Consider the following 27,969-nt stretch of genomic DNA (forward strand, 5'->3'; position numbering starts at 1 on the left):
GGAGAGTAAGAGACAACTTGGAGAGATTTCAAAATAACAAGTGAAAGAAACTGGCAATTGATTGGCTATAGGTGATAAACAGGAGAGGTAGGGCACCTGGGTGGTACAGTTGTTTGAACGTTGACTCTTGGTTTCAGCTCAGTCATGAGATCAAGCCCCAGGTCAGGCTCTCCACTCAGCGGGGAGTCTGCTTGAGGATTCTCTCCTTATGCCCACTCGCTCACACATGCGTGCACTCTCTCTAAAACAAATAAATCTTTTAAAAAGAAAAAAAAAAAGAGAGAGGGGCACCGGGGTAGCTCAGTGGCTTAAGCTGCTGCCTTCAGCTCAGGTCATGATCCCAGAGTCCTGGGATCGAGTCCTGCATCAGGCTCTCTGCTCAGTAGGGAGATTGCTTTCCTCTCTCTCTCTCTCTCTCTCTGCCTGCCTCTCTGCCTGCTTGTGATCCCTCTCTGCCAAATAAATAAATAAAATCTTAAAAAAAAAAAAGGAAAAGAAAAGAAACAGGAGAGGAAAAAGTGATTCGTGGGCTTCTAAAGTCTGAAGATGGTGAGATTAACATTATCATTAGCTAATGTTGGCTACCTGCTTACTCTGTGCCAGGCTCTGTGCCACCCACTTTGCTATATTACCTCCCTGAGTTCTTACAACTCTGTCAGGGGGAGAGGGAGGTATTATTGTTATCCCCTTTTTATAAGGGGAATCCATAAAACTTGTTCTCATTTTTAGAGGGAAAAAAAGAAAAATCAAGGTTTTTACTCCAAGACAAGGTAAACCTCAGCTGAATTTACTGGCCAACCTTATCTGTACTTGGGGCCTGAGTCCCAGGACAATGACTTGGTATTTTTGTGTGTGTGGACGTAATTATGCTGCCAGCCACAAAGTAATCAAAGCTGGGCCGTTGTTGGTTATCATGTTTGCAAGTCTAACACTGCCAAACTGTTTAATGCCTCTGAGTACTTTGACTGTCATTGAAGTAGGCTGCACTTAGTAACTGGTTTTGCCTTGGCTCTCAACTTTAAAGTGGTCAGCCAGGTAATCCAGGTACATAGATAAAAATGCTGTCATCCTCAGTTACTATTTTAAAATGAAAATATAACTAAGTATAATTATCAAGTGACTATTAATATAAACATTGAATTTATGTAGAATACACTATTTAGACTAAAACTCTTAAATACAATGACATTTCTTAATTGTTATCAGTCACTGTCTAGAGTAAGCCTGGTTTTCCCCTTAAGTTAACCAATTCGTACGTTTTTACTTTGTCCTGAGCCTCCGTTGGTGCCCAGGGTCTGTCTGACACCCTGATTGTCCACACTTCCCTCTAATCTTTAAATTATTCTGTAAACTAATTTAAAACTATTTGACAAAAAAAATAAATAAATGCCAATTAAGGAATGTCATTGTATTTAAGTTTTAGTCTAAATAGTGTAATTTAAAATTTAAATAAATTTAATATTTATGTTTATAGTCCCTTGATAATTATTAGTAGTCACTTGATAAATCCCTTTCAATGCTTGCTTCCTTTTTCTCTTTTGGTCAAGCAGAGAAAAAGAAAAAGAATTTTACATTTCAAATAGAGTAAATTGTGAAAAAAAAATCACAAAGACTTTCCGAATAGCAGTTTACCTTACAGCTCATTTCTAAGGGCTCCAAACTGTATCTCTTTAGGTCTCTACCTGCTAGTTTTTTACTCACTAGGCTGCATATAGTTGTCTCTTAGCAACCATAAATTTCATGGAAAAATCCTAACTCTTCTCTGATACCACCTGTTTTTTAGAAGTTGGCCTTTTTTTTTTTTTAAGGCTTAGAATTATATAAGCAAGAAATGCCAGAATTTCATTCTTTTTTAAAATAAATGTAAATCCTAACAATTTTTTACAGGGCTATAAAGTGTTTTCTTCCCAGTGGCCCTTCACTCTGAGGTTACATTGGAGATTATACTTGTGGGGAACTTCTGTTTACTCCCACAGCAAAGGATCATGACTATAAGTGTCTTTCTTCCTGATTCACTTTAGGATTGTGAAGATGTCCAGTCCCAATCTGAATATTGTGACCTTACTTGGCAGTTGTCTGACTTACAGTAGTGTTTACCTCTTTGGGATTCAAGATCGAGATGCTTTAGCGGGAGGCTCAATGGAAACTCTCATTCAGGTAGGTTAAATCTTAAGTTTTTGTTTTGAACAAAATGTCCAACTTTTGTTTTTTGTTTTTTGTTTTTTTTTTTTCAAATCAGCATCTCCTATAGGTGGTGGTTATCTTTATCCTTGGAATGGGCACTCTCAAAGGTGATCACTGAAATGCTTACTACAGTCCACATCCTGTCCCTTGCCCTGTGTGGACTGAGGCTTTGCAGATCAGAATGTGGAGAACAACAAAAGTCTATCTCATGCCTCTTTTCCCTCTGTAGATAAGACTATCTATGCTGTGCATTGGGACCTCCCTTGTATTTGGCCCTATTCTGGGGAAGAGCTGGCGACTCTACAAGGTGTTTACCCAGAGGGTCCCGGACAAGAGAGTGGTGAGTAGGCAGCAGTTACATACCAGTGCTTAATTGCAAACAGCAGGTTTATTATTGATTATAAGCTGGAGAAGTTTGTGTTGGATTACTAGCTAGGCCCTTTTATGGCAATCTGAATTTCCTACTCCTCATTTCAAATCTTGGAGTAGTGTGGTCTCCTAAGTCTCCAAGCCTGGAAAGCTATGTGCCAGTGCTCTTGGGAGATAGGACTTTGAATGTATTTCTGCTTCATATGTACCCCAGGCCCTGGTACTTCTGGTACCATGTGAACTGGCCAGCATCTAGAACCAGTGTGAGAGAGAACAAGATGCCCAGAGAGATTGTTTCTTGGCATAAATATGAGCTGAAAGCGGAGTAAGGGACAGTGATTACAGAGAAGCTGTAGCAAGTAAGCAATTATTTCCTTTACTGGAGCCCAGTTCTTTTCCATGTGGAAGACCATTTTCTGCACTAGGAAGGATGGGCCTGAGCAGTGAACAAAGAAGAGGACATCCATTCGCCAGATAGAATCAACCCTAGAAGCTCTGTGGCAGCCAGATCACCTATATCCCCGACATCAGATGTCATCCTGACCACATTTCCCCATTTTATCAGGTTCCTTGCCCAAACCTCAAAGTTCATTCATCAAACTCTTTGGCAATAGGTCCTAGCCAGACCCAATATATCACTCAATAGGAGTTTACTTCTCTGGAATGATTTTTTTTCAAATATTAGTCATTATTCAGTGAGTATTCATAATAAGCTCAGCTGTGAATAACCATGATGAAAAAAAAATTGACTAAAGGACAAGAAGTTTATCTATCCTTCTATAAAACAGATTTCTTTACAAAAAATGGTTTTATTGGACTGCCTGGGTGGCTCAGTGCGTGAAGCCTGTGCCTTTGGCTCAGGTCATGACCTCAAGGTCCTGGGATCGAGCCCTGCATCAGACTCTTGGCTCAGTGGGGAGCCCACTTCCCCCTCTCTTTCTGCCTGTCTCTCTGCCTACTGTGATTGCTGTCTGTCAAATAAATGAATAAAATCTTTTTTAAAAAATGGTTTTATTGAGGCATAAGTAACATGCAATGAATTGCACATATTTTAAAGTGTATGATTTGACAACTTTTGACATAGGTACAAATCCATGAATCATGGTATAAATCTGCATAAGTTTCTTCAAGAATCTTTGTTATCTCCATCTCCTGTCCAATCCTTACATCCATTCCTATTCCCAGACAACCACTGATACACTTTCTGTCACTAAGGATTTGTTTACATTTTCCAGAATTTTATATAAATGGAATCATATAGTATGTACTCTTTAAATATATATATTTATTTATTTATTTATTTATTTATTTATTTATTTAAGAGAACAAGAGTACGAGCATGCCAGGGAAGGGGCAGAAGGAGAGGGAGAGAGAGAATCTCAAGCAGACTGCCCACTGAGAACAGAGCCAGGATGTGGGGCTCAATCCCACAGCCCTGAGATCATGACCTGAGCCAAAACCAAGGGCAGACGCCCCACTGAATGAGCCACCCATGCACCCTTGTGCTCTTTTTTTTAAACCTGTCTTCTTTCACTTGGCATAATTATTTTAAGATTCATATGTGTTGTTGGATGCATCAGTGGTTCTTTTTTTGTTATTGGTGAGTAATATTCCAAAGTGTAGACATACAGTTTGTTATCCATTCATCTGTTGATGGATGTTTGGGTTTGTTTCCATTTTAGGGCTATTAAAAGTAAAATCGCTATGAAAATTGGTATATGAGTCTTTGTAGTAGGCATATGCTTTCATTTCTCTTGGTTAAAAACCTAAGAGTAGAATGGGTGGATCATATGGTTAAGTGTCTGTTTAACTTTTTAAGAAATTGGCTTTCTCCCAGAATGGTTGTACCTTATTACATTCCCCCCAGAAATGTATGAGAGTCCCTCTCCTCTATATCCTTGCCAACATTTGACTTGGTTGTTCTTTGTAGTCATTCTAATAGAGGTTTATAATAGTATCTCATTGTGTTTTAATTTGCATTTCCTTAGTGTGATTTTTTCACATAGTTATTTGCTATCCATATGTCTTCTTTGGTGAAGTATCTTTTACCCATTTTTTAAAAAATTTAGTTGTTTGTTTTCTTACTATTGAGTTTTGAGAGTTCTTTTTTTATTCTGGATAAGCCCATCAGCAGATATATATGATTTGCAAAGACTTTCTTCCCATTTATGTCTTTCTTTTCATTCACATAAGTGTATATTTCAAAAGAGAAGACATTTCTAATTTTGATGATGTTCCAATTACCAATTTGTTCTTTTATGGATCATGTTTGGTATCAGATCTAAGAAACTTTCGCTTAATCCAAGGCCTCAAAAGTTTTCTCCTGTGCTTACTTGCAGAAGTTTTAAAGTTTTCATTTTTTACATTTGGGCATATGATCCATTTTGAGTTAATCTTTAATATGATATGATTTATGGATCAAAGTTGATTTTTTCACATATTAATATACAGTTGTTCCAGCTCCATTTATTGAGAAGTCTGTCCTCTTCCCTGAATTACTTTTTACCTTTGTTGAAAATCAGTTGTCCATAGATATGTGGATCTATTTTTGAATCCAATTCTGTCTCAGTGATTTATTTGTTTATTTTGACAACAATACCATAATATCTGGATTATTGTTGCTTTATATAAAATCTCGAGTCAGGGAGTGTTAGTTCTCCAACTTTGTCCTTCTCTTTCAATATTGTTTTGACTAATCTAAGTCCTTTGAATCTGCATATGAATTTTTGGGTCAGCTTGCCAATTTCTGCAAATTTCTTCTGAAATTTTGACGAGAATGTGTTGACTCTATAGATCAAATTGTGGAGAACTGACTTCTTAACAATGTTGTATCTTTTAACCCATGAATACGGTATATATCTTCATTTACTTAGGTCTTTTCTAATTGTATAGTTTTCAGTGGAGATCCTTTATAACTTCTATCAGATTTATTCCCAATTATTTAATTTTTATGCTATTGTATGTTATTGTTCTTTATTTTAATTTCTGATTTTTTGCTGTTAATATATGGAAATATAATTGATTTTCATATGCTGATCTTGTATGTTGTAACCTTGTTAAACTACTTATTGTAGATCCATCAGATCTTTTTTGTACATCCAGCAGATTTTCTGCTTAGATGATCATATTATCTGTGGATAAAGAGTTTCTTTCCGGGCGCCTGGGTGGCTCAGTGGTTAAGCCACTGCCTTCGGCTCGGGTCATGATCTCAGGGTCCTGGGATCAAGTCCCGCATCGGGCTCTCTGCTCAGCAGGGAGCCTGCTTCCTCCTCTCTCTCTCTGCCTGCCTCTCTGCCTACTTGTGATTTCTCTCTGTCAAATAAATAAATAAATAAATCTTTAAAAAAAAAAAAAAAAAAAAAGAGTTTCTTTCCAATTTTCTGTATGACAGCCCTGTCTAGAAACACTAGTACAATGTTCAATACAAATGCCGAACACAGGCATCCTTGAATTTTTCTTGACCTTATAGGGAGAACATTCAGTATTTCAAAACTAAGTATGTTAGTTATAGTCATATTACAGATATCCTTTACCTACTTAGGGAAATTCTCCTCACTTCCCATTTTGCTGAGGGTTTTATTAAAGAATTGATATTGGGTTCTGTCAAATATTTTTTCTGTGTCTACTAATCATATTTCTTTTTCTTTTTTAGTTTGTTCATTTGGTGGAATTACATTAAATGATTTTAGGATCTCAAACTAATACCATTTTACAAACTCCACTTGGTCATGATGTATTATCCTCTTCTTTTATTGTTGGACTCCTTTTCATAAGATTGTGTTTATAATGTGTATACTCATGGAATACTTATGTATATACTCAAGGAATATTGTTCTATAGCTTTCTTTTCTTATGAAATCTTTTTCTAGTTTTCATATAGCATAATGCCAGCATTATAGAGTGAATTAGAAAGTATTCCCTCTTCTTCAGTTTCTGGAAGTGTTTGTGAACATTGCTATAATTGGCATCCACTTACAGTATAAGTATCTCATGATTGTATGTTTCCATTTCCTCATCTCCTGATCTTTGTGTTGTTTTCACTTCTACATATAAACCCACCAGAATTGTTACTCATTTTTGTTTAAACAGTTATCTTTTTTAAAATAATTTTTTAATTTTTTTGTAAACATATAATGTATTAGTAGCCCCAGGGGTACAGGTCTATGATAAACAGTTATCTTTTAAAGATATTTAAATAATTAAAATCAACGTGTATTTTTCCACGAAGGTAATATTCCTTGTATAGATCCATATTTTCATCTGATATCATTTTCCTTTTGCTTTAAAGATATTAACATTCTCATGCAGGTGTGCTAATGCTGAATTCTTCCAGCTTTTGTTTATCTGAAAAAGTCTTTATTTCCCCTTTGTTTCTGAAAGCTACTTTTGCTGGATATAGAATTACAGGTTGAGGCTTTCTTTTCTTCTTTTAGTACCTTGAAGTTTTCATTCTGCGGTCTTCTTACGTGGCCCTCTCTAATAAGAAATCTGATGTTATCCTTGTCTTTGTTCCTCTACAGATGAGGTGCCTTTTTGCTGGTTGATTTGAAGATTTTCTTATTATCATTGGTTTTAAGCAGTTTGGTAAAGCAACTGATGACTGATGCATTTTTATCTTACAGACACCGTGAATCCTGTAACTAGTTATGCCCTCTTCTTTTCAATGGTTATCAAAAACTCAGATCCACATTTCTCCCTCAATTCATGAGGGCTGTGTACTCTCTTCTTCTGACCTTTCATCCTAATTCTCCTGATTTTTTTCTTTTCCTTAATTTTTTTCAACTTCTCATCCTTTCAAAGTATATATTTTTAAATTTTATTTCCGTAGTTACAAAAGTAACACAGCCTCTTTCTATTAAGTCAAATGATTCATATATGTATAAAGAAAATGCTAGTAATCTCTCTTCCACCACCCTCATCTTTCAATCTCACCCTCCAAGTTAACGGTTTTTAACAGTTTTATGTGGAAACATTAATATCTCTATATGCTCATTATGCACATATCTAGAAATAATAGCGTGTTCATTTTATAAGACTCCTTAATCCTTTGTGAGAAAAGGCAGGATCTGGGACAGATAAACAAATAAAAACATTTAGTGGTAATGGTGATGACATGGACATAGATAGACACCATTGCACATCTGTAGTGTGTGTTTCATCTTTGATGGCTGGATGTGAAGCCCCTTGGGAGGGCTGACCTTGGAACCTCAGCATACTCTAGGCCCTGTGTCATTTAGCCAGCAAGCCAAGGAAATGTACGGCCCTGACTCTTTTGCAGATAATCAAAGACCTGCAGCTACTGGGGTTAGTGGCAGCCCTGGTGATAGCTGATGTGATCCTGCTTGTGACGTGGGTGCTGACTGATCCCATCCAGTGCCTCCAGATTCTCGGTGTCAGTATGACGGTGAGGGGCCCAATCCCTGGATAATCTACTTTCCGAACTGGGAGGATAGGCTTCTGTGGGTACACTGAGGTCATTCTCCCAGCAGTCCTCACTCTGTGTTCATTCTCCCAACAAGAAGATAAATGACCCAAAAAGCAGGGAGAGTCGGGAGCTGTGGCTGTGGTGAGTGCCTTGCCCCTTGTCTGCAAAGTGTGCTACCACAGCCACTGCCCCTGCTCCACGTGTCTTCCAACAGCATCCACTGAGATGTCAGAACATGAGAACTGCCCAGCAGTTATCTCTGCTTTCACATGATCAACAATGAGAACTTTCAACCATAGGAATTTGACTTCCCCTAGTTATTGAGATGTATAAGTGGTATTTTCAGGTGGTATTTGGAATCAGTCAGCCCTCCTTCAAATTCCACTTACCAGCCATGTGACCTTGGGAAAGTCATTTAAACCTCTTGAAGTATCTGTTTCCTTATAGGTAGAGTGATGATGATAGTATTTCTTATTCCCTAGGGCTGTGGCTTAGATGAAGGGAAACAATGCAGGGAAAGGGCTCAACTGTGCCTACTACATAAGTTAAAATAATGGGAAGTATTATAAGTTTCCAGCCTCACAAGAGGCTGAGGTATACAGTGAAATCTTGACGTTGCAGATTTAATATGTACAGTTTCAACTGTTAAAAAATAGCAGAAACAAGATGTGAAATAATTCATAATTTTGCTGATGCACTAATATGAGTCACTGTGGTAGCAAAACAATAACTGAGGAGTAAGCCCCACCATCACCAAGCATCCACACGTCAGCCGGACTTTATCATCTTTTCTTTCACCCATAGCCACATTCACTTAGATTATAACCGAGTCACCTAAATGTTACAGTTTTTACGTATTAAGGCCAAAATCACATGCTGTAGAAGAGTTCATGCTCCAGATGTCCCCAAAGATCTCCTGTGTGTTCCTAGTAATTGTGGGTTTCCTCCGTCCTGACTCTGTGTACCTCCTAGGTGACAGGGAGAGACGTGTCCTGCTCTCTGACCAGCTCACACTTCTGTGCTTCCCGGTACTCTGATGTCTGGATTGCTCTTGTTTTGGTGTGCAAGGTTGGTAACCACATCTCCTTGGGATATAATCTGTCTGTCCCCAACAAAAGAGCCACACAAAAAGAGAATTAGAGGAATTAATGAGGTGATAACGCAAAGAATCTTGAAATCAGAGGAAACCTCTGTTTATGCATAAATCTCAAAATCATGACCCTCATTATTTCTCTACTCTTTATTTGTCTTGGGGGTCATTTTTCCAATTCTTTGAACCCTCTCATTTAATTTTCCCCTAAATCATGTGAAATTTACCCACAATTTCTCTCATTTCTTGGTCTGATTTTTCTAATTAATTTGGCAATACCAGTTTTCTCCCCAACTCCCTGCAAGGGAGATTATGCAGAGACATTTTATCCGGCTTTATTTGTTCTTTTGATGCCCTGATTAACCTTCTTGTATTTTTCTTCAAGATTTGGGTCAAGGTATTCTGCTGCCTTCCACCAACTTTTCTCAGTCTGATCGGAAGAAGGGCTGGCCCTCAGACAGATGGCAATATCCCTGGTGTCCTTTGAGTGGTTCCAGCTGCCTCAAAGTGTCCTCCTACCGCTCTGAATCTCCCACAGTTAGCCTCATTTGTCTCTGTTAGCTGGCAAACGTAGGGTATTATTTCTAGCAGGTACGGGAAACCTGTATAGGGCCGGAGATTCCTAGTACGAACTATCCTATTAGCTGATTTCAACATGAAGAAATAGAAAATCTGGCTGTGAGGGATATAGGGCAGGCCTATTTCACTCAGGCAAGCCCTGGATGCTAAGATACTATTTGTTGATTCTTGGGACAGAGAGGCCTGGTGGTCTTTAAAGGTAAACTTTACTCACTTTACCCCTAGGAAATTGTTCAAGTGGTTGCCTCTGAGAGATAGGGCTGGAATTGGGAAATGTTGCTTTTTTACTATGTGCATATATTACTTTGATAGAAATGCTTTTAAAAGAGAACAACTGGGCAGGAAATAGCTCTTGACCTCTAGTTTCTTGCTAACAGTTAAGAAAATGAACTTCAGAATATGACAGAACGGGATTTGAGTTCTGACTCAGCCCCTTCCTAGCTGACTCTGAACCTTATTTAACCTCTTTGATCCTGGGTTCCCTCTTACATAAAATGGGGATGACGACAAAATCCTCTCAGAACTGTTCTGAATTTCAAACAGGTTAGTGCATGATCAGAGTTTTCAGCCACTCCTGGCCCATGGAAAGAGCTCAATAAGTGTTAGATATTATGATTATTAATATTCTACTGCCCCCTAGACAGTTTGATTTCTTGAGCCCTATAGAAAAACATGTCCTCCCCAGGACAGAAACTCAACATTTCCCCCATAGAAGCTCCCTTTGTAATTCAAGTTGATTTATTTTCTCCATAGCCTTTTATACAATCGCATTTCCATTTTATATCACTGTAATATCTTTCTGAAGGCAAGGAAAGAAAAGGAGAAAAGAGTGCTAAGCATCAGGAAACTGACTGAGCCAGCCCCTCACAGGCTCGCTGGTCAATGAGCACTTCCTGAGGATGACTTAAATCTTCACATCATGTTCCAGGACCCCATGCCCACCTGAACCTAGCAACTACCCCCACCCCACACTTCTCAGAAGTGAATGTCAATGACATACAAGCATTAGATATGATTTACTCAAACACAAGTTGTGGATGTAGAGAGGCTTTATTCATACCTCGCTCCCTTTTGGCAAGAGGTTTAATGGCGTTAAAACATTTTAAAGAATGAGATGTGAATAGTTCAAAATCATAGAATTAATTTCATTTACTTTTAATTAAATTACTAGAGATCCAGTCTGCCAGATGCCACCTGATGGTGTCAGTTACCCCAAACTCAAGCCCCACTGGCCTGACTTGTGTATTTTCTAGTCTTTGAAGATCTCAGAGGAGCCACCTTTGGCCCTTAGGCCTCTCCTGGGATACTGGGCATTAGGGGTGCCCAGAAGGCATCCCTTCCCTGTTGACTCCTTCACTGTGGGCACAGCCAGTCCTCCAAAAAATTATCTTTAGGGCTGTCCTGGCAGATGGAGTTGGTCAGATTGTATGATTTCAGGGTCACTGGCAGGTACCCTGCTGATACCGGCTTTGCTTTCATTATTAGTTCTCCCTGTGAATATCTGTACTTTCCACCCACACCTCAATCCTCATGGCATCTTCACATTCTGTGTGACAAAACATGGACATCTGTGTGCTCGCCTTAAATCTCCCTACCAGACTGAGCTTCTTGAAAGCCAGGATCATGGCTTATTCCTCTTTGTAACACCTTTGCCTATCCTGCACCTAATATCATACTTTGTACATAGACAAACATATGGTGAATCTATACATTACGTATTATTGATCACAGCTTTGATTTCTGTTTCAATACAGCTCCCTCCAGGAAAGGCAGCACTTTAAAGTGCATGAGTAATTTTCTGTGTAGTACAAGTGAGAAATCTGAGAGCAGTTTTATATTCATGGGAAAGAGGAAAGAACAGGGCACTGGGTTCCTGGTGATGGGGGCAGAGAATGTCACACAGAGGATGAAGGGTATAGATGAAGCCTTTACTGCCTGTGCCTGCTCCACAGCCTCGCTTAGGTCCGAGCCTGCCTTTGTTCTCTTTTTCCATCTCCCATAAACACCCACTGGCACAGAGCCGCTGCTAGCCTATAGAGATCCTTTGTGTAAATTAGAAAAAGTCATCCCTTCTAGACAGATGCAATCTTGCAGGTGCAGGGCTTGGCAAGCAGATGGTGTCTTTGGGAAAATTAGGGGGGATAAAAAGCCCATTCCTTAGGGCGCTGCCCCTGCCACAGCACACAACTTGACAAGCAGACCACAGGGCTGTTTCTGCTTATACGTGTCCCTCAGCTCCATGCAGTGCAAAACCACACAGCAGGTGCAGTAGTCCTTACCACTGACGGCACGGCATGCCCACTGCCCTCCAAGTGCCCAGCAATGCATCCTGTAGACCTGCTACCCACCTACACCGTCCTGCCTGTGCCCTGTCCCAGCAGAGTCCTGTCTGCTGGCTGACTTGCTGACCTCCAGTAAACTAATTCCCAGGGAAGGAGAGGAAAATTACATTTATTTAGCACCTAGTAATATAAGGGGATGCCCTTAGTGTCTTCCCATGTGCTATATCAGTACATCTTCATGACAACCCTTTAAGGTAGGTCTGATTATCTCTATTTTAAAGGTGAGGAAATTGCTTCCAACCTTATGGTTCCAACCTTACTGCTCTTTGACACTGAGCCCACTGTTACACTTCTCTCAGCCCCGGGTTCTCTTCTCTGTCTTCAGGGCCTGCTGCTGCTCTACGGTGCCTACCTGGCTGGCCTGACTGACCACGTCAGCTCTCCTCCTGTGAATCAGTCTTTAACCATCATGGTTGGGGTCAACCTCGTAGTAGTGGCTGCTGGGCTTCTCTTCGTGGTCACCAGATACTTGCACTCCTGGCCCAACCTGGTCTTTGGACTCACATCTGGAGGTATCTTTGTTTGCACAACCACGATCAACTGCTTCATCTTCATTCCCCAGGTATGCTCTACGGAGAATTTGGCAGGCTGGTCCTCTGTCATTCCAGAGGCTTCCCTGGACATAATAAACCCCTCACTTTGTTTTCTATTGAGACTTTTGGATACCGTTTATTGGGGAGTCAGAACGAAGGCAAGTTCCTCGTGAGGCGGCTCTCTCCGTTCTTGCCTCCTCACTTCCCTGAAGAGGGCGACTCTGCTCCCCATCAGCAGGAAGGACAGGCCAGAGTGGCTGAGCACACATGGCAGCATGTTTCTAGCCCTGGCAGGCTGCCTCCCAGACCTGCTTGTCCACCTACCCTCCCGTCGACTTCACTCATCTCCAGTCCCCTCTTCTCCTTGATAATGTCATTTCTTTCACTAGCCTAGGAGTGAGGACATTTTCTTTCTTTCCTATTGGAGGTTGCAGATTCACAGAGAAAACCTCATTTGGAAATTTATGCAATTTAAAATTTTTTTTCCTTTTTATTAGAAGACAATATAGAACATTTCTTTTTATAATAAGGAGAAATAAAAGCTGAATAAAAATGTGTTTCACACTATGGGAATTAAGGGGAAAAAAATCAAATGAAGGAGAAAGATAGAAGCAGAAATATCCAGAGAGCAAAGAGAAAGAAAGGGAGTCAGAGGGAAAGAAGGACTCCATGGGCTCTGGAAGTGATGTTAAATTATTCATGTAATACCCTGGGGTACCACTGAACCACATATATCTGAGTTAATGAACTTGGCATTAGGCACCTGTCCTGTTTCCCTTCTAGATCTCTTTCTCTTCCCCGGAGGCCTCCCTTATCCCACTACTCCCTCTAGACTCCATCTTGATTCCCTTTGCAGCTTTCAGTTGACTAGGAATGTCTTCTTGAGGGAGCTAACTGATAATTAAAGTGTTGGCTGAGGGAGGGTTATGACTGCACTTTGGGGCACGATGGTGTGACACAGGCAAAGGCCTTTACTCTCCTTCCCTTTCATAAATTCTCATTAAAGTAATCTAGAGAATAAAAAAATATGCAAACATCTGTAGCAGTGCACTAAAAACCAAGGATGGGTGTTAAATCTCTGCTAGAAACTAGAGTAATTTTTGCTGAATCTCTATGTTATAAGAACGAAATGGAAGGAAATCATGAGAGCTGTGGCTTATTTGTCTGGGGTATAGCAGAAAAAGGGCTGTTCCTCTCTGGGAGATGGGAAAAGGGAGTGGGCAGGGATCTTTTGCGTGACCCACCCCTTGGTTTCTATGGCCAATGATGATTGGTAACCCATCCATCCATTGCCAACCCCTTTCTTCCTTGCTCATCTCTACTATATAGACTGAAAGAGCTCAAGACTTGCTTTACCAAATTCCCTCATGGCTTGTGGTGACCAAGTGATACCATTTCAAACACTAAAGGTTTCCTAGCAGACTTATGAGAAAGCTTTTGTTTTCCTAACAACAACAACAACAAAAACCGAAGGCATGGCTGGCATCACCTATTCTGCCTTCTTCTTACCTTGAATTTTTGTGATAACTGGAGCTATGGAAGTCATCCTGGGACTACAAGTGAAAGGCAAGCAAACATATTTCTGTATGAGGAAACTATAGCGCATCTCATGTAGGACTATAGAGTCAGGAGGAAAGGACCTTGAAGAAATTCTGCAGTTCACAAGAACTGGGCCACAAACTTCTGAAGATCTGGAGAAGCTGCCTTCCTCTGAAGTAAAACAGTTTTTGAAATAGATCTGATTTGTTTTGTCAATGGGATTCAAAGGATATTGCCTCTCTTCAACTCAAAGGAACCATCATGAAAAGGACATAATCTTAGAAATAGTGAATAGCGGCACCTGGGTTGCTCAGTTGGTTGAGCATCTGCCTTCAGTTCAGGTCATGATCTCAGGGTCCTGGGATTAAGCCCCACATCTCCCTCTCCCACGCTTTGCCCTGTTCCTCTACTTGCTGCTCCCCCTGCTTATACTCTCTCTCTCTGACAAATAAGTAAATAAAATCTTTTTAAAAAATGAAATACTAAATAAGGATGAAAAATACTGTGTGAAACTTAAAATACCAATAAAAGTATTGAACAGGCAATTGGACATGGCAAAATACTGAATTAGTGAATTAATTTAAAGTAACGGACAATAAGGGGACAGATAAAAAATGAGAGACTAGTTAGGAAAACACAGAGAACAGATCTAGGATACAATATAGAGCTAATAAGAGTCTCTGAAAGACAACAAGATAATTTGGGGCAGAAGTAATCACCTAGGCACCATTAGAGGAAAGCCTTTCAGACCTAACCAAGACCTCTATCTGAAAACTGAGTGAATCCGCAACCTCCATGATGCGCCCTACTTGTAACTTCCCCCTCCACACTCACCTCTGTCCCTTTCCCATCCTGAGCCTCAGATGCAAGACTTCTACTGTCCTTGGTGTTTGAATCCTCAGTGGTAATATTTAGGTACACTCCCATCTACATACAGACATAACAGACATAAACATACAGGACAAAGATCAGCTTGGATTCTCACTTCCAGGTTTGACCTAAGCAACAAGCAGTTGGTTTGTTGAAGTGGGAGTGGAAATGAAAATATTAGGGGGTACAGCAATGGGGTGTACAGACAGTGTGGGCCTTTCTCTTTCTTTCTCTCTGACTCACCCCCCCCCCTTTTCTTCCTAGTCGTTTTGAGCTTCCATTATCTTAGTCTGTCTTTCCTCTTCTATTTTCTGTCTCATGCTTTTTCTCTTCTTGAACAGAACATGATTTAAAACCAAAAAAATATATTATAGCTTATCGTAGTTTAGGTTTAGGAGGGTAAATGATTTTTCAAAATATGAAAGTAACTGAGGCTTGTCAGTTTTTTGTATGCCCCTGAATTGATTTTCCGCTCTGGCTCAGTGGCCTTCGGTAGAAGAAAGATTCTCCCCGTGAGACCTGACTGTGTCTTCCAGGAAAATAGGACAGCTGAACAAATTTGGAAAGTTGTGTGAGGAGAGCTGTATAGGGAGGGGAGGCAGCAGGAGGTGGACTGCCTTCTTATGACTAAGCCTTCAGACCGGATTGATGGGAGGGGCTTATGAAAGTAGAAGCATAGATACGTCAAGGGCAGCTAGGTGGCGCTAGAAAGCTGAGTGAAATGGATGACATTACAGAAGAGGCAAGTGGGCCAAGTAGCACTCTACACAGGCCCTCAGGAAATGCCTAAGTATTTATGCCAAACACTGAGGTCATCACCAGCAATGAGCCAGCCTCTACTTTTGTGACCTGAACATGACCCATCCTTATACACACCCCCACCTCCATCCCTCTCTCTCTGAGAGGCAGGTGGGTTCTGAGATACGGCATTTTTTTTTTCCTCCTCTGCATTCCCCAAGTGTTCCATCTGCTCCTCATGAAGGTGTTTAGGAATTTCTACTCTGCCTTATAGTTATCTGCATAGGTCGCAGCGCCCCCTAGTTTTCTAGGGGAAAGCTTCCTTCATTTGTTCACATATCTGTCCATCACTTACTAACTGACCTCTGCAGGAAATGTGTAGGTCAACACATGGACCCACCTCCAAATCTAGTAGGGGGCAGATGTGAAAGGAATTATAATACATCTTTTAGGTGTCTGAGGAAGGTACGTTACCTAATGCTGAGGAAGGGGTGCCTCAGGCTGTCTGGGAGCTCAGTGACACCTTCTCAGAACATGGGGTATTTGGGCCCAATCTTGAGGGAGGAATAACAGTTCACTGAGCAGATTGGGGGGGGACAGTGGTTGGCATTTTTGATGGGGGAACACCGTGACCAGAGGCAGACATAGGAGACAGAACAAAGTCTGTTTGGAGCACCATAACACTTGTGCATCTTGCACTTTTTGAAGCACAAACTGAAACAAGGGGAGATTGGCAGGATGTGAGAGAGGCACATGGAGTGAACTTCCAAAGACCCTGGTTTACCTGGTAGAGATTGAGAGTCAATCCCACTGTGTTAATGTTTTATTGTTGCTGTAACAAATAACCACAGATCCAACAGCTTAAAATAATACATTTATTATTTGATAGCCCTGGAGGCCAGACATCTGAAATGGGCCTTATTTGACTAAAGTCAAGATGTCAGTAGGTGTGTGTTCCTTCTGGAAGGTCTAGGGGGAATGTGTTTGCACTTCTTGTCTGGCTTCTAGAGGCTGCTTGTTTGGCTCATTGCTTCTTCCTCCATGAGTGTGGTATCTTTATCTGTCTCTCTTTCTGACCTCTACTTCCACTGGCAACATCTCTTCTTCTGACTCTCTTGCCGTCCTCTTATAAGGACTCTTGCAATGACATTGGCCTTGCCCTAAAAATCGAGAACAGTCTCCCCTTCTCAAAATCCTTAACTCAGTCACAGATTCACAAGTTCCAGAGATTAGGAGGGGAAGAAAATATTTGGGGAAACATTATTCATCCTACCACACCCACATGGCCCAGAGGCCGAGAAAACAAGAAAATGCTTGCCTTCTGGAGGAAGTGCCATGAAGAGGTCCTGAAATTATGACCTGGGGGTCATTTATAGCCATAGACCAGAAATGTCAAGTCTTAAGGACCAGGATCCCCACAAAGGGGAAGAGGAGGATTTAGTCAAGGGGCACCCTGGCTGTGCCCTCCAGCTTAGGGTGAGACAGCCCAGAAGCCCTGGTGGTGCCCTTACACCAATATTGAGAAGTTCTTCCAGCAGCCCTGCTGAGACAATTCAGATGGGCATTGTTGGGGGAGAAAAAAGGAAAAGCTATACTGCTAAGGAAACAAGGCGTCCTAGGAGAGAACAGAGATACTACAACACTGCAAGGGTGAGTGCCAGGAGAGCACTAGAGGTCTGCTCTATCCACTGAAGACCACAGACTGAGGCTCAGTTGCCAGCTGAGCTGATGGCCTTGGGAGGTGGATTTTGAGAAGGGCATGCAGAGGAGATGGTCCTCGCCTGACCCAGCACAGATCTTGCAAACTCCTGATATCATAAAGGACTCATGCTGAGTCAACAGAGGACCCAGGAGGACTTGGGTGAGAAAGTATTGCAGTCGATGGTGGGAATTTAGTATCCTATCTGCTTTACCAAATTTGGGTTGCACTCCATAGTCAGAGCTTAATAAATGTTTGATGAATAAGCAAATCAATTCCAGGATCCCTGTGTGGCTCCCCACAAACCCCTCAGCATCCTATCTAGAGCCAGCATAAATCACTAGGACCCTTAATGATGAAAATTCCTTAAGGAAGAAAGAGAAATGTCCAGCACTACCACTCCCCCCACCCCTGGCCCAAAGACCATGCCCCTGTTTGTGAATGCTTTTTTTTTTTTTTAAGATTTTATGTATTTATTTGACAGAAAAAGAGAGCACAAGCAGGGGAGCAGGAGAAGCAGGCTCCCCACCAAGCAGGGAACCTGTGGGGCTTGATCCCAGGACCCTAGGATCATGACCTGAGCTGAAGACAGATGTTTAACGGACTCAACCACCGAGACACCCCATGAATGTACTATATTCACTTCCATTCTTATGAAATTAAACCAGCCCCAAGCTTCCTCAGATTGTTTCTCAAAACCAATTTCTCCTGAAAAACCCTCCATAGGACCCCCACAGTTACCAGTCTCTATCTCATCACCCCTGCTAAGGAGATGTGATGTAGCTCAGGGCTCTGGTAACAGCTGGGGTTGTGCTGCTAACTGACTGTGGGGCCTTGAAAGGTCATACTCCTCCTGAGTCTTTCCTCATTTGTCATGTAAAAAGGACAGTCAGCTCGCAGACCTAATGTTCTGTCATTTCTATTGATTTTTATTGACATTTGTGGTTTTCTATCTGTCTGAGACTTGATTATTGATTTGGGTTAGAAGTCCTCTGGCAAGAACTGGGCTTTCAGTAGCAGTAAGCACACCATTACTCCACAAATGAGAATAATTAAGAACAGCTACTTACAACTAAGAGCAGTTTCATTTGAAACATACAATGTTTAGATTGCCTTGCCCCATGATAGCTCCTAAACTCTGGCTTGAGAATATGGCTCTAGAAGCATACTTCAACTCTGGCTCACCTTGACCAGTCTACCTGTCATTGTTTTCCTTTGGCATTTTTTTAAACTGAGAATGACCTTGACCTTCTCTATACCTCCTTTCTTTGCTGTTTACGAACTTTCCAGAGTAAAATGTGTTTTGAGAAGAGAATAGTTTATACATCACGTGTGTGTCTGTGACATGGTCATGCCTGATGTTCTTGAAAAAGAGTGAGAGAATGTATTTCTGGGAGTGTAATTAAATAAATAACATGTGTTCTTTTATCGAACAGCTGAAGCAATGGAAGGCATTTGAAGAGGAAAACCAAACAATCAGACGCATGGCCAAATATTTCAGCACTCCCAGCAAAGGCTTCCATACCCAGTATGGTGAGGAGCAGAACTGCCATGCCGGAGGAGAGAGAAACTCCATGGACAGACTCCTCACAGAAGTAAGCTAGACCCCTGCCTGGTGGATTCTCTGTTAGCAAGAACTCCAGTCATGCCAAGGTCGACCCCAGATGTCTCATTGCTGACATTCCTATATTTCCATTCCTCCACTTCCTAGCCACTCCCACTTCCCTCAGTCCCAGGCAGAAAGCTCAGCATTTCCCCAGGGACCCTCCGGTCGCTGACCTCAGCCACTGCATTCATTCACTGGCCAGATGTGTACCAAGTATTGTGCAAAGTGCTGACGAATGAAAGAAGTACAGTCCTTACCCTCATACAGCTCATAGTCTATCGAAGGAAACAGATGTTGATCAAGTAAATTATAATTATAAACTGTGTAACAGTTATGAAGGAAGGAGCACCTGGGTGGCTCAGTCATTTAAGTGTCTGCCTTTGGCTCAGGTCATGATCCCAGGGTCCTAAGCTTGAGGCCCAGTGTTGGGCTCCCTGCTCAGCGGGGAGTCTGCTTCTCCCTCTATCCTTCTGCTCATGCACACTCTCTTGCTTTATCTCCCTAACAGAAGTAAATAAATAAAATCTTAAAAAAAAAAAAAAAGAATTATGAAGGAAGAAATCAGAGTGGTAAGACAGAATAATGGGTAGTGAGTAACCTACTTTAGAATGGTCAGAAAATATCCTCTGAGTTGAGACCTGAAGGTTAAGTGCAAATTGACCAGGCGCAGGGAAAAGCATTCCAAGCAGGCAGAACAGTGTTGTAAAGGTCTTGAGCAGTAGTGGATCCTAGCTTCTTCTGTATGATATATTCTCTTAGAGTAGTACCCTCATTTCCAAGATCTTATGGGGCCCATTATTATCCTTTCCAGGTTTGAACTAGAGATTTCAGTCATCCTGCCAACCCAGAAAGTCTCCAAAATGGGGTGGAGGGCTTAATAGGGCCTCTGAATATCATAGTAACACCAGGGGAGGACTGGGCCAACCCCAACTCCTTTTTCTTCTGTTCTTCAGCCAGATTTGGCACCTCTCCCAGAACTGGGCAGTATGATGTGGGCTTGAAGAAAGCACCTGGAAAAGCTTGAGGCTTCCCTGCCTCAGAAAGGAGGCCTAGGATTCTGCAGAATCAGTTTTTCACACTCACTAAATTATATTTCATATTTTTTCAGTACAGAACACACCTGAGTAGGTGCTGTGTGGGAAACTACACAGGTAACTGGCCTGACCCCAGGGTATCAGTTGTCTCTGTGTGAGAAGATGGTGTGATGGGGACCTAAGGAACACAACAAGGGAAGGGATTCACCTCCCGGGGCATCCCTGCTTGTGCTCCTCTACTCCCTCACACCACACCCTCCGTCTGGAGTTCCTTAATCCACCAGAATAATACTTCTCCACTTCTTGACTATTCATGAAACATCCAGGACCTTATTTCAAAGCCAGATTTCTTCCTACCTGGCAAGGGAGTAAGTAGCATTGCCTTTGATATTCTGTGAAGTCTTCAAAGAAGCATTTTTTTTTTTTTCCAGCTAAACAGAAGGCTGGAAACTTGGCGAAAACAGCCAGGATGATTTTTATTCACAATCAGCTAACGCTGGAACAGCCAAGTGGCCTGACTCTTTAGCCTTATGGTAATTTGTGACGTGCTTTTTGTATTTCTGCCATGCTACCCTGTTTCCCACGCAGTAACTGAATCTGCTCCATCCAGAAACATGCTTGGAGTCTGCAGAGGAAGGGCCCTAATAGGGAACAGATGCATAGACAGCAAAATCCTGGCCTCTTTCCCCCGGTGACCTACACCTGGAACATCTTCCCCAGAACAGGCCTGAGAACAAGTAGCTTGTCCTAGTGCCCCTCCACAGGCCTTGAGAGCTTCCAGTATCTGAGTCTCCAGTTCCAGCACTGCCTGCTAGATCAACACAAGTCTCCCTCCTGCTTCCCTGTGTGCGCAGACCCTGACTCCAGCTCCTTGGTTGCAGGTTCCTTCTGTGCAGCCCCCTCCCTAGGCCCCTCTGTCTCCTGTGTCCTCTTCTTACTTTCTCACGACATGAGCAGTCCATCTTCTCACTGTTGCCCCCCTTGACACTACAGCCAGAGGTCCCCCAGAGGCTGCTGTGGCAGCATGCATCACTGACTCGCCAGGCTGTGGGAAGGCCAGCAAACAGAACTGCCCCAGGGGTTGAAGACCCTCCCTTGTACACTCTGCAGCAGAGGACATTCACCTACAAGAGGGTGACTCTATTTCTCCTGATGACCTGCCCTTATAAAACACAACAATGGATGTTTTGCTTCTCCGATGGGCCAAAAGTAGTAATTAATAAGCTCATTTAAATGCACTGCCCGGGTAGGTCAGATTTTGGTCTCACAATGGCGACACCTCATACCACGCCTTTAATTAGTCTGCAGCTACGGTGAAGACAGAGTCCCACTTCCTTTTCTGGAACAAGGGAAATTCACTGTTTAGGCTGACGTTTCTAAATCTGTCACTAGTCAGCTTCAGATATTTGGTTTGCTGGGAGGAAAGTATTCTTCCCAACTCAATGTTTATCCTATTTTTCTACACTCAAAGGAATTTGGGGCACAAAAAGTCAACACTTGGAGTTTACTTGCTGGGGTAGTTGTCATTAGCTGGTGGCTTCCTCCTAACTCTGTGGTGCAGTGGAGACCTCCTGAAGCCTATGAGAATGTGCGGGGCGGCGGGGGGTTGGGGGGTAGCTTCAGGAGAAAGGGCTGCTGAGGAGGAAGAGGGTTGGCATCCTTCTTGTGCTCAGTCACACCCATGAGATTCTCTGAAAGATATCAGGCACCACCCATATCATGAAGAGCCGGAATGGAGGTTGTCGAGTTACTCATCCACTCTGCTCCTGGTGAGTCCTTGAGTCATCTACACTTTCTCGGCAACACCCCAGCTTCACCACTCTGCAGGTGAGCAAAAGGAGGATGGGGAGGCAGGAGCTCAGCTGCAAAGGCCTTCCGCTTATTCACCAGTTACTCACTGGTCCTGGACTCTTTCCTGATAATAAAAGAAGAAGACTCAGCCAGGATGAACCTGAACTACCAATATTCGGAAAGTCACTCTGCTGCTTATAAAGAGGGAACGGGAGATCTGCTTGGAGTCGCTGCCAGAGGACTATTGCTGGACTAGTTTACTTAAGTTACTGCTCCCATAAAGGTCACTTCTGGGCAACACTCCCATATCAACTTGAGAAAAAAACCCACAGGTTCAGTCCACAGGTGACTTGCTTCACGTAGACCAAGGAGGGATACATTCTTTGATTTCTAGGACACAATCAATGAATATCCAGATGCTCATCCTTAGCTTCTAGAGAGGATGACCCCAAAGAGGCAGCATTTTCGGATTTGGACAAGCACTTCCTAGAAGCAGTTTGGGTTATTACTCCCCAAACCCTGGACCCTGCTATTGTCTGCCCCAAGACCATGACTTCTTCTTTGGGCTCCACTACTTTTCAACATCAGCAATCTCAGAAGGTGGACATAAGTTCTGAGCTAGACAGTCGCCGATTGTACAAGCAGAGGTCGCTCAGGGCACACCCACCACCACCCCCTTCCTGCTGCTTCATGCCCCCTGATCTTGTGGCTAGGACAGGCACACTCCTGCAGCCCCCACCTGCCAGCCCTCCTGGGTGCAACCTGTATTATCAGCTCACAGCCCTGACGCAGGTCGCTCCACAGCCAAGCTGCCCCAGGCTTAGTCATCTGGCTCCTTGTGATCAGAGACTTAGTGTCAACTATTCTAATAAAAAGCGGCGGGGGGGGGGGGGGTGTTTCTCCAGTAATTCTGGTGCCTGCGCTTTTCTAGGAGCTACTGACAACTAATGGCGTGACACGGTAGCTTCGGCACGTGCCCCCAAGGTCCAGCCAAGGGAGGCGATGACATCAACCTGAGAATCTTGTTGCACCCCTCCCAACCCCCAGCTTGGGTCTTCTCTCTTTGGCGCAGGAATCTCCACTCTTCTCTCTGTTCTTCCCAAATGTTCTAGTCTGTTTGACAAGAGGCAAAGTATGTATTTCCTCATTCATTCATCCCCGAGATACGCTGGAAATTCATCTGTATTTTGCCAAAGTGTGGCAAACCCTGCGTTGGGCCATCTCGGGCCATCTCAAACATTATCCAGAGTGGTGTCTCACAGAAGCAACCTGACCCTCTAAGTTCTGAGGAAAAGGAAGGGGCCTGCAGCAGCCAGCAAACAGCGAATGCTATGCCTCATCTGACCTCCCGTCTCAAAGACAAAGCCACACACTCTGAGGATTTGGGTGGGGGAGGGGGTTAAGATCACCCAACAATAAATCATGGCTAACCTTTATTGAGCACCGTGTGTCAGTTACTGTGCTAAGCACTTCACTCACATCCTCGGAGCCTGAGATCACCAGCCAATACGCAGAGGAACTGGGATTTAGAGCAAGGTTCTGAAGCCACACTTTCTCCACCATGGGAAACAATGTAAAAACCCTCTGAGGCATTCTTTATTGATGATTTCACTTTTATTTTGCAGAAAAATGCTATGATTGAAAGCCTGCAGGAACAAGTAAACAACGCCAAAGAGAAGCTAGTGAGGCTGATGTCAGCTGAGTGCACCCTCGACCCTGCAGAGTGGGCTGTCCCTCCTGCCTCCTCCCACAGCAAGAACATCCTGGTTGCAACCTCTGCCCATAGCCTGGTAGGTCAGGGGCCTTCAGAATGCCTCTCTGACTCTCAGAATGATACCAGTGTGGTTGTGCAGGACTCCCAGAGCACAAGTGTACAAAGCCTAGAGCCGGCTGTGAAGGACACCAGCTCCTCCCCAGGGCAGAAGGAGAAAACGTCTAACTTGAAAGACATTTCTGATCATTTAAATTTGGGCTGCAGCCAGAAGCCACGGCCTGAGCAAAGCCAAGGAGCAGAAAGACAAGACCAAGTACTCATGAACTACCCCCAGAATCTCATGCCAGCGGGAGAAGACCCCATTCCCCAGAGACAGGGGCAGCTGGAGAACTCAGAGGAACCCCAAAAGCGGCTGTCAAGGGTCAATTCAGTGATCAGGGAGAAGCTTCAGGAAGTCTTACAAGATCTGGGCCTGGGTCCCGAGCCTCCCCTCCCCTCTTCCCTGTCCTGTCCACAGCAGCCCTGGAAGAGCAGTGCTACCCACAGCTTCCAGAAGATTCCCCTCACCAAGGAGCTCGGCTTTAGCCCATACATGGTGAGGAGAAGGCGGGCTGCACTGCAGGCTCGCTCACATTTTCCAGGCTCTATACCTTCATATGTGGGGCATCGTGCAAATAGGACTGTTTCTGGGGCACACAGTGGGAGGCTAAACGTGCGCAGTAGGGACAGTGTCTGCCTGGATCCCCAAACGGCAGATTCCAGAGTCCCAAATTCCTCTTCCAGGAAGACTTCACTACTCCCAGATCCTCAAGGCAAGCCGGACACCCTGGAGGGCAGCAAACAAAGCCACACAGAGCCCCAGGGTGCTGGAGGGAACCATGCAGCCTTTCCCCACCAGCCTTCTGGCTCTGACCGGGCACCGTGTCCTGCTGCCCCACACCTATCCAGAGCCTCACCAGACATTCTGGAGCAGCGGCAGCTGCTGCCCCTGGGATTCCCACACTGTCCCTCCATGTCCCCTCCATGCAGCTACCTTGACACTGAGTCCAGCAGCTCAGACGAGCTCTTCTGCCGCTGCCACCGGCCCTACTGTGAAATCTGCTTCCAGAGCTCCTCTGATTCCAGTGACAGTGGCTCATCAGACACCGACCCTGACCCTGCTGGTGGGCTGGCTTCCTGGGAGAAGCTGTGGGCCCGCTCAAAGCCTATCGTGAACTTCAAGGACGACTTGAAGCCCACACTGGTGTGAAAAGCAGCAAAGTGAGTCTGGATATAGAGGTCAGTTCAGGACAAGCCTTACCAAGGCCTCTAGGTGGAAGGCCAGTGGTGGCCTTCGGGAAACAGATCGTTCCCCTGAATTGATCAAGCCTTTATCATGTTTCAGCTGTGCTCACTTGAGCACTGTGCTACCTTGAGCTCTTCTCAATCTATCAAAAGAGGAATATTGCCTGTCTTGTTACTACCTCACAGCATTCCTGTGAAAGACTTGGTTGAGCGACCTTAAAAAATAACTTTTAGATAAAAGGTGCTAAATGAGCACAGAGGGTCTTCTGTCCTGGTCAGTCTGTATTCTATGAAACTCTTAATATATACCAGGTGGAGAACTATGCAGACATACAGATGGAGAGATGCAAGGAACGTTTCTGCAGAACCAGAGCTGTAGCCTGGGACCCATCAAAATGGCCTTCCGGTGGACAGACCTGCTAGGAAGATGAGTCTCTTACATTCTTGCGTGCCCCGCTCTTGGCAGGGGGTGGTTGTATTTCTGCTGAAGTTTGTGAACACGACCACCCTTCATTTCCAGCTTCCGGCCAGACTCAGCTCAGAGTCACCTGTACACCGCTGTTTGGTGCACATGTCTTTCCGCCATTATGACATCTCACCAGCTTTCCTGAGACTGTCAGGTCTCCATGGGCCCATAGGCTGCCCAGGTCTTGTTCCTGAGCTCAGATGGTACCAGAGGCCCGGACTGTCTCCTTGTCCCTGTGGCCCATCCCTTTGACTTTTCTGGTGGTACAGTTTTGTACCGGGTCAGACAGCAGGTGGGGGAAGCACACACCAGTAATTTCTGATGGGGTAGGAGAGGCCCTGTTTGTCAAGAGGTGGTTTTGGTGCCATTGGGATTACATGAGCACCGACAGCTATGTAAACCTGGGAATACAAAATGGGGAAATATAAAGGAAAAAATGTGGGAGAAGGCAGGAAAAGAGAATAGGTTTTGAGTATTGAACTTGAGTCTAGCGTGGTACTTGGCAATATAAAATTTCAGGAACTCCTTATGACAACCCTGTGAAGTAGGCACTTTTGTTCCCATTTCACGGATGGGGAATATGGGGAATTTGAGGCTTAGAGAACTGAGGTAACTTCCCCAGGCATCACACTGCTAGAGAGTGGCCCATGTAGGACTTGCCTACAGTTCATGGGACTCCCAAGTTGGTAGATTTCCCTGAGGGCACATCTCTTCCCTGACTCTCCTGGGAGTGACCAGCAGGGCTGGGCAGGCCAGACAGGAGTGCAAGGGAGTGCTCATTCTGCAGTGTGAGCAGAGGCTCCTAGCCTCAGGCAGCAGTCGCCCCACCCCCCACCGCCTCACTACCCCAGGGGCCCCCCCACAACTCCCACCAGAGCCAGGGACTTGGTGAAGAACAAGGGTAGGAGACAGAATGGCCCCCAGTGCCACAGGGAAAGCACAACTGGGTCCACTTTGCTTTAAGCGACTGTTGTTTATAGGCCATCCCCCACCCCTACCCCGTGTGTGTTTGTCTTTGTGTATACATGTTTGTGTGCAGGAGTTTGGGCCTCATTAGATATGCTTGCAGGGGGGCAGTTGGCTCCAGAAGTCTCACAGAAGATTGATCCTGAACTCTCAGGGCCTACTGACACTTGGTGAATCTCTAGACACTGGACTGGGAAGCCCTTCTGGTAGCACGGATTCCTCTACTGTCTACTTTTAAATGCAAATGTCATAATTTATTCTGTGTGTGGGTTTGTAGTTTCCACTTGTGCTGTTTGTACGCTGTCCAAGTGACACCTTAATAAACCAGAAATGGCTCCCAAATCAAGCCTCTCTAGAAATTGTAGTCTCGTGCCACAGAGCACGAGTAGTAGTCTCGTGTAGACCGAACCACCCAGGGAGCAGAAATGAAGCAGCTATCAGAGTTGCCACTGGCTTGCCCCAACTTCCAAGTATATCTTCTTTTTTTTTTTTTTTAATTATCATATAATGTACTACTTGTTTCAGGGGTACAGGTCTGTGTGTCATCAGTCTTACACAATTCACAGTACTCACCATAGCACATACCCTCCCCAATGTCCCAGCTTGCATTTATAACAGATTCTTCTGTGGTCTCCTCGGGCAGCTTCCTATCCCAGAACCACCTGCTCCAGTGGATAGAAGAAACTCTGGAGACCCTCCACTCTTCCAAACCATGGCAGTAGGTCCTATAGTTGGGCTTCACCTCCTTTAGCTTCTAGCAACCTCCCATTCATTAATGTGGACTATGGAGGCTCTACACCTGGCACTCCTTCTAGCTTCTTCCTCCCTCTGCAACTATACCTTCAGTCCCACCATCTCAGCACTATCACTTCTCCTTCCCTCTTCTATCTAGAATCTCTTTCTCTACTTTGTGCACCTTGTAAATTACTCATCCTTCAAGACTCAGGTAGAGTCCGAATACCCCCCCCCAAATAAAATGGACTGACCCCCTAGTTAAATATAGAAGAATATCTGCAGGCCCATGTTTTGAACTTAGTTATATAGAGGCTTCTACTCCCCATGTTACCTAGAATTACTTTGTAATCTTTGATAGACTTGATTGAAGAGATGGAGAATCTACCTGAATTTTCCTTGGTTATCATTTGGTTCAAAAACTGTATGTCATGGAGCATCTGCGTGGCTCAGTCACGCAGGTTAAGCATCTGGCTCTTGATTTCAGCTCAGGTCATGGTCTCATGGGTCATGGAATCAAGTCCCAAATTGGGCTCATGATCAGCAGGGAATCTGCTTGAAGTTTCTCTCCCTCTCCCTCTGCTCCTCCCCACATCACACTCACTCAAGTTCTCTCTCTCAAATAAATAAATAAATATATAAAAAAAAAACTCTGTGCCAAATATCATGACTGCCCACCTCAAATACTGTCTCTAGATCTAGTGTTTACTCAGTGTACTCATCCCCATTCCTCACCACCTCCCTTCCTAGATCTTTTACCCCAAACCAGCTAACCCAGTGATGAAATTCTTAAAGGGATGAATGTGTCATGGCTTTTGGATGCTCTTGACTGTTATGTCCTCAGAGAAAGGGTAGGACCTTGTGCAAAGGAATCTGGAAAAGCAAAAGGAAACATTGCATCTACACCTGTGCTCTGGTTATTTATGTCTTTCTTGGTTTTAAGGTCTGGCATGGAGCCAAGCGTGATTCTGACCCAAGCATCTCTTCTCCTGCTGATTAAAATCTTGA

At 43.7% G+C, this 27,969-nt stretch overlaps 1 protein-coding gene across 1 annotated transcript in view; it reads left to right on the forward strand.

Annotated features, from left to right (window-relative positions):
- Nucleotides 1-27,561, forward strand: part of GPR156 (G protein-coupled receptor 156) — a 102,602-nt gene extending 75,041 nt beyond the window's left edge. Inside the window, exons 4-10 of the mRNA XM_059391869.1 lie at nt 2,022-2,157; nt 2,414-2,524; nt 7,832-7,957; nt 8,951-9,046; nt 12,315-12,551; nt 18,805-18,963; nt 23,425-27,561. Of these exons, the coding sequence (XP_059247852.1) occupies nt 2,022-2,157; nt 2,414-2,524; nt 7,832-7,957; nt 8,951-9,046; nt 12,315-12,551; nt 18,805-18,963; nt 23,425-24,762 (2,203 nt within the window). The 3' untranslated portion in view covers nt 24,763-27,561. The remainder of the gene's footprint in view (nt 1-2,021; nt 2,158-2,413; nt 2,525-7,831; nt 7,958-8,950; nt 9,047-12,314; nt 12,552-18,804; nt 18,964-23,424) is intronic.
- Nucleotides 27,562-27,969: the final 408 nt, after the last annotated feature.

This window comes from Mustela nigripes, chromosome 2 (genome assembly GCF_022355385.1).
Source record: "Mustela nigripes isolate SB6536 chromosome 2, MUSNIG.SB6536, whole genome shotgun sequence".
Taxonomy (NCBI): domain Eukaryota; kingdom Metazoa; phylum Chordata; class Mammalia; order Carnivora; family Mustelidae; genus Mustela; species Mustela nigripes.